General features: G+C 51.2%; 1 protein-coding gene across 4 annotated transcripts in view; it reads right to left on the bottom strand.

The window, feature by feature from the left end:
• Positions 1-265: 265 nt before the first annotated feature.
• The window catches only part of ZADH2 (zinc binding alcohol dehydrogenase domain containing 2), an 8,854-nt gene continuing 2,017 nt past the window's right edge, over positions 266-7,102 (bottom strand). For 2 of the 4 annotated variants that reach the window (XM_006913739.2, XM_025048133.1), the window contains exon 2: positions 266-2,529. In XM_006913739.2, coding sequence (XP_006913801.1) covers positions 1,605-2,529 — 925 coding nt within the window. In that variant the 3' untranslated portion in view covers positions 266-1,604. Of the gene's footprint in view, positions 2,530-3,656; positions 3,740-5,372; positions 7,037-7,102 lie in introns of those variants that run through there. The other 2 variants (XM_025048132.1, XM_025048134.1) reach the window with 2 other exon arrangements.

The following is a 7,102-nucleotide window of genomic DNA, read 5'->3' on the forward strand; positions in this document are numbered from 1 at the left end:
TTGTCTTTAGTGCAGTTGTGACACTTCGGCATGATCCATAATTTGGCAGCTATTTACCGTGACATTTCCCTTCAGTGCGGCCATAACATTCAGTGAAGCCATTATTTGGTCCCATTTACCATATAAATTGTATTGTTGTGCGTGCATGCTAGCAGCTACATTAGGTACCTGAAAATGAGTAAATCTTGTAAAATAGATACTAACAGCTATCGGATGTAGGATTTCCTTGTTCCTCGGACGGAAGGAAAAAAAATTAAATACGGTCTCCAAGTTTCATGGACCACCTTTAATTGTCTATATTTATTGAGCACGTGAGAGATGCGGGAACCTAAGGCTTTGAAAAGTAACATGGTGGGTTTTGCAAGGCGCCGGGGGTTTCCATGAGGAAGGCTGTGGCGGTCTTTGGTGAGCTGGAGGTTAGGAGGCAGGTAGGTCGGCTACAGGCATGACTCGCAAGACAAGGCACGTGACTTGTTACTTTCCTATGTGACGTCAGGCAATAGGGACAAGCAGCACCTCATTCTACCAGGACGTGGGAACAAGGTAAATGGGGACGGAGGAGCAGGGACTGCTATTCTGTGGCCCCATGATCAGAGATGAAACACGCCTTCCACGTCTGACGGTCTCGGACAGGAAGCCAATGTATATTATTCCGGGTCACTCTGGTCCCCGCCTGGCAGGGCGCGATTTGGCAAACCCGGCCTCAGGTCCGTGGGCCTTGCTGGTGGGTATCACTCGCGCGGTGCCCGGATGGCTCGCGCCTGCATGGCACGTGTTTCGTCACGTGGCCCACGCTGTGGATGGGACGCACACTTGCCCCTTTGCTGGGCAAGTAGCACGTTTTTCAAGTCCCCGGATCCCTGTGATCCCCTTTCCCAAACCCGCTCTTTGTCCGTGTTACGTCTTCAGCATTGCTTTGCGTCTTGAGGGAGGAGAGCAAAGCTCCATGCCACGTGTGCCTCACAGGACGATGGTGCGCAAAGGCCACGAAATACCAGGCACTTCTTTAAGAAAGGCCTGTGTTCACGTAATCACTTTTCTAATAATCTCACAGAATCAGTTTGGGGAGAATTCCTCGAAATTTCTATTTAGATAGTTGGCAAGTGATCTATGGAAAAAGAAGGGCCATTTTCTGAGAATACAGACTCTGAAACATGACGTTTGCTATAACCTCTATTTATTAAGTACTTATTAGCCTAAGACCAAACTCTCCCAAAGCAAAGAATTTGTGAACTATTTTCAAGACCGATTTTAAAATCTCATCAAGCTGAAGACATACTGATTTGATCAGCTCTCGCATCAGGAATTAATTTAGTTCCAGGAACAATAAAATCTGGAACGAGACTGTCCATGACCAGAGGATTGAACGTAAAGGTTTAACTCTGAGCTGTGGAGGGAAGTTTCATTCCACATTTTTTTTTTTTTCAAAGGAGGGGCGACACGAGGAAAAGAGGAAAGCAAAAGAGAAACCTGTTCGTTAACACCTTACTTCTGTTTTAAGAAATATTATCTCTACTACCAACTAAAAATAAATCGATTTGAGTAATTCTGAAGCATAAGGCGCCCATTCTCTTTCTTCTTTGATTTATGTCATTGTTCTGTTTTTACAGCTTACTGTTGACAGAGTGAGGTAATTCAACTACAATTTTTCCAGTGTTTTTTCTCATGTATATATAGTCGACAGCCCGGAATATGGACTCCAGGCCGGTGAACCTGCCCTCTGCAGAGAGATCTCCCAGGTCCACCTCACAGGCTAGGTCTCCACTTGTATACATCTTAAGCAACTGGTCCATGGCCGCGCTACGCTTTGAAAAGTAATGGTTCAAAAAGAAGCCCTGGATGCTGGCAGATTTCTTTAGCAGTGTGGCTGGTAATGTTTCTGCTTTCACGGGCGAAAGGCCAGTAGGAGTTTGGTAGCCAGATATGAACCCAATGAGGATCAGGCACCCTTTCACGGCCAAGGCATCCACAGCCAGGTCAAACATGGTCCCCCCCACAGACTCGTATACCACGTCCACACCTTTGGGGTACTCCCGCTTGAGGACAGTGTTGATGTGTTCCGTGTTATAGTTGATGGGACGGTCACAGCCCACAGATTTCAGAAAAGCAGCCTTTTCATCAGAGGAGCAGGTTCCGATTACATGGCACTTGGCCTTCTTTGCAAGCTGCACGGCAAACTGGCCTGTCCCCCCAGCTGCTGCTGTCACCAAAACTTTTTTCCCTTCCGACAGTTCTCCGAACTCTGACAGGCTGATGTATGCAGTGGTCCCACTTACCAGCAGGGTGAGGTACTCAGGTTTCAGAGAGGGCACTGCGGTTGCTTTGCTGGCAGGAACCACTGTGTACTCAGCAAAAGAGCCAGGTGCCATGTAAGCCACAGACTGGCCAACTGTGTATTTGGCACTGGCAGAGAGGCCTAAGGCGACCACCTCTCCCACACCTTCGAAACCTATGTCAAAGGGGATCTTGACTGACGGGTCATATCGGCCAGCTGTGTAGTTGATGTCAGATGCATTAACACCAACAAATCTAGAAGAAAACAAACAAAATATTCAGATGTTTCCTTTGTTAAGGCCTTTGTAGTCCACTTAAAAAATCACCCTAATTCCAGTGACTGGAGGGCTGGCTAAGGTACATATTCTAATAGAATTTGAAAAAAACCAGCCGTGATACTCAGTTAAAAAAAAAAAGAAAAAGAAAAGAAAAAGAAATTAAGTATTAGTTCAACAGCGATTTGCAATCAGTTTTGCAATTTTTTTTATCAGTTTATGAATAACTTCAATCACTTTAAACACTGAATTATTTATCCCACGTGCCATTTATTTCCCTCCTCTTTCATTCAAAAGGACAAATAAACCAAAAAAAAAAAAAAAAAGGAAAAAGAAAACTAAAGAAACCCTCATACACGAACTTCACTGCAGCTATGAGTTGGAAATTAATTGGCCTCTTAACAAAGACGTTAAAAACAACAGTGGGATAAAATATATTCAAAGAAGTAGACTTGTATTGATTTTGGCAACAATTTAACACTTCGGATAATAATAGTAATGACAATGATATTATTAAAGATTGATGCAATGTGCAAGGTCACTGGTTGTTACATGTCACCGCAGGGGTCGTTTGAAACATTGTTAGCGTGGCTGCAGCAAATTTTCTTTCTGATGTAACAACGTCCAGTGTGAAAATATGCACTTTGATTAATTGAACAAAAATTGTCTCAGAAGGGTACAAAGATTTTATGGAACATTCAACATTTTACAGTCCTTTTCAGATGAAAATGAAAGCAAATCGTCACTATATTTTTCCTCAACAAGAAGCAGAGACATGAGTTGATTAATACCAGATGATTATTTTCACTTTGGTATCCAGAGTCGATTTAATTGCAAGGCCAGTCTTTTTACCAGCTTTTTTTCATCTCAGTATACCTCATAACAAAAATATCCCGATACATAAGGGAAAAAGAGCCATCTACAAAGAATGTCAGGAGGTGGCTTAGACACATAATGCAGGACCCTAAAAATGTCATTTCCACCTGTAATGAAATGAAAAGATGGTGGTATCTGATGGCAGGACGAAAGCTGCTAAGTAGGTCATTTTAAAATAATTCACTTTTAATCTGATTTAAGAAACCAAAAGTGCCCTGTGCAAGGACCGACCTCCACTGCAGCACAGGTAACACCTCGCACTTAGAAATGCTCCCTGATGATGATGCCCGGACGGCCAGGATACTGACAGCTCCCTACGCGTAGTAGAAATAAGAAAGCAGGAGACCATTCTTTAGAGCATGTCAAGCTGCTTTCAGAAGTCGGCATACCACACAGCCCCCACGACAGAGGCAGAATTCCACACCCATAAACGATCCGCAACAGCGAGGAGGAGGAGATGGTTTTTGCTGGTTTCTCATGTGGCATTTAATGCCAAGATGGTTGCATTCTATTTTTCTTTTTGGGGGGTGGGGGGTGGGGAGGTGCTACCTATTCTTAAATTTACCCAATCTTTAAGGCCTGGTCTTTTTAAAAAGGGCCAGCTGCCTGAAAACAGTCTCCCTGGACTGCCCAGGAGACGAGCCGGGAAGACCCAGCTGCAGCGCCTCTTGGTGACTCTGCCTGGGATGTGAAGTAAACTCCAGGAAGGCGTCTGTGGGGTGGAAGTGACCTCAGGGTTGCTTTAGAGGTGGGGGGCTGGGGCCCCCACAATTAACCCTTCCCGATCCCCTCCAGCTTTGTCCCCTGTGGCGTTTCTGCAGTCCCAACTGGAGAGGCAGCCGTTCCTCTGAGGAGGGTGGGGGGAGGGCGCCTTGGACTCAGAGGGATACTGGGTGGCAGCAGGCCCCTAGGGTCCCCCTACCTTGTATGCGCGCCCTGGGGGGGCCCTCGAGCAGGAAAGCTCTGCTGGAGGAAACCGCAGTCTAGCTCGCCCCCGCCCCCGCCCCGGCCCCAAGTTGTGGCTTGCCACTACCCAGGGACAGGTGGGAGGCTGAGCAGGGCACACACGCTGGGAGGAAAGCTAGGGAGAGGGCACGCCCGCCAGAGGGGACAGCAAGGGCCAAGTGTGTGTATAGGGGAGGAGGGGGAGTGGGCCCTGCTGGGAAGGGGGGTGGCTGCAGCCGACCAGCGGCGGCTCGAGTTTACCGTGGGGGCTTTGCTTAAAAAACCAAGTCGCCCTGCGGCTGAGCGGGGCAAGCGCTGCGCAGCACCCGGAGATCCGCAGGCCGCTGCGCGCCCCGTCCAGGCTGCGTCCAGAATCGGTCTCCGTCTCCCCCGCGGGGCGCCAGAGGTCCGCGCTTCCGGGACCGTCTCCCTCGGAAGTGCCCGGCCTCCGCCGACCGTCCGACCCTCTGGCCCCGAGGCCAGTCCACGGCCACCAGCGAGAGGCGCGGCCAGTGTCCCAGACTCCCCGAGCGGCCTGGAGCTGCGCGGGCCGCGCTGGGGTGAGGGGCCGGCGCGCAGGCCCGCGCCCGTGACCTTGGCTTCGCTGGGCCCGGTGGGGATCAGGGCAGGCGCTCCTACCGCGGAGCGCGGGCTCAGGGGCGGTCAAGTTCTGGGCGAGCCAGAGCACGCGGCGCGCCAGGGCGCAGTGGCCGCGGGACAGAGGCCTGCCGGCGGCCGGACCGTGACCTGGGCCTCGCAGACGCCCCCATTTTCCATGCCACCCCAGCCCTGCCGTCCTCTAAATGGCTTGCGTCGTGGGCGAAGGAGTCTCAGGCTGGCGCCGACGGCCCACGGCTACTCGCCTGCGCGCACCTCGCCCTCCCCGGTCGCCGGGCCTCCGGGGCGGCCCCCGCCTCTCCGGGGACCTTGGTTTAGAGGCTGCGCGGCGGCCGAGGCTGGCGGGGACCTGCCGGTACCAGACGCGCCTTCCAAGGGCCTTACCTGGGCTTTGGGAAGAGCTGCCTGAGGGTCGGCGGCCCGCGCCCTCCGCTCCACCAAGGGCAAGTTCAAGAGCAGCAGGCGCCACGGGAAAGGGGCCCGCGTCCGGGAGCGGCGGGCAGGAGGCGCGATCGAGAGGAGAGAAGAGAGATCCGCCGGGAAAGGTGGGCGCGCTCGGAGGCCCCCCACGTGCCCCCTTTAATTTAAAATATGTGCTTTTAATGAGTGCAGGGTTCCGGCGGCCCGACGGCAGGACCCGCAAGAAAGACTGATGTGGAGGACCCGCAGGAAAACAAATGGGACACGGCAGGCGCTCCCCCAGTATAGACCCTTCTAGAGTCGCCCCGTTTATTTATATTAAAAAGTGCCGAACCCCTTCGTCATGTTTATTGTGAAACAGGGCAGTCCTGTGTGCTGGGGGGAGGGCGGGGGACGCTTTCTCTCGACAAAACCCAACGGGAAGACTCTAGTCTCGAGCAAAAGCCTCCAATGCTGGGAGACAAAGTGGTCCAAACCAGACCCACCTTTCAAAAAAGAAGAAAAGAAAGAGAGAAAGAAAAAACATTTCGGCCTGGAGAGTCCACAGGAATCCTATTTCCCTCCTGTGAGCGGAGCCCGTTCATCAAAGGCGCCTTCCCCACCCCCCCTTCGCCAGCCTCGCAAACTCTTCGCTCCATTATCTCACACGCGAGCAGAAAATCGTTAGAAATATTTGGAAACGAAATAATGTGTCACTGTGGTACGAAGGTGGCTAAAAATAGCATGCAAACCGACTTCCCAGAGGGCGTCTCTCTCCCTTCTTTTTCTTTTCTGAGGGCTGGCCATCGAGGGGGACGGTGAAGTCGCCCTCGGATGTATGAAACAGGATAAAGGGACGTCAACTGTATGTCCTATGGAGATCGTCTGTGGCCCTCGTCACACCTTTCCTAAATGGTAAACTTGATGATTCTCATCGATGTCGAGCTTAAAAGCCCTTCTCTTCCTTGTGAATAAAGAAGTTGTATTTTCTGTAAAGATGGCAGGAGATGTGCAAATGGTTCAAGGGAAAGAAAAAGTCAGACCTCCAAACACCTTTCCAAATAAGTGGATTCGGGCTCAATCCATTCATTCCGGAGCAGATTTTATCGTGATAAAAATGAGAAGCGCTTGCATAAAATTTTCATGCAATCAACACTGTTCAGGGGAGATTTGGTCTAGGATTGAAATGAACCAGCAGTGAATTTTTAAGTCTCTATTCTTAAAAAGAAAGTCGGTGAGATGCTGCCTCCACTGATACTGTATGCACGAATAAAGGGTCTTCCTACAGTTGGCGGTGGGAGCAGATTTTCCAACGGAGTAGGGAAGGGGGGAGGCTGAGGTTCCGCCCCTTCCCCACACGCAGAAAACTGGCTCCACTCTCTTTCTGTTGCGGGCTTCAAGGTAGAATTTAGAGGTCAAGTTGTACGTATAAATATATTATGTATAGGAAAGGGATTCTTGGCATAGGTGGAGAGAAAAGGCAGGGAACTTAAAACAACCCAAACTGATGAGCTGCAAACAGGGGGGGCCGGCGCTCTCAGGCTCTGACCACCGAATTCGGGGACCCACCCCGCTGACGCAGCGCGGGGAGCGCCCGGGCACCGGGAGGGGTAGGGGGAAGGAAGGGGCGACAGGGAGCGTGAAGGGAGAGGAGTCGCAGGAGGTGAGTGGGCACCCGAGCGGCAGAGAGGCCGGGGGAGCAGGCGCCGCCGGGT

This window comes from Pteropus alecto, unplaced genomic scaffold (assembly GCF_000325575.1).
Source record: "Pteropus alecto unplaced genomic scaffold, ASM32557v1 scaffold14, whole genome shotgun sequence".
Taxonomy (NCBI): Eukaryota; Metazoa; Chordata; class Mammalia; order Chiroptera; family Pteropodidae; genus Pteropus; species Pteropus alecto.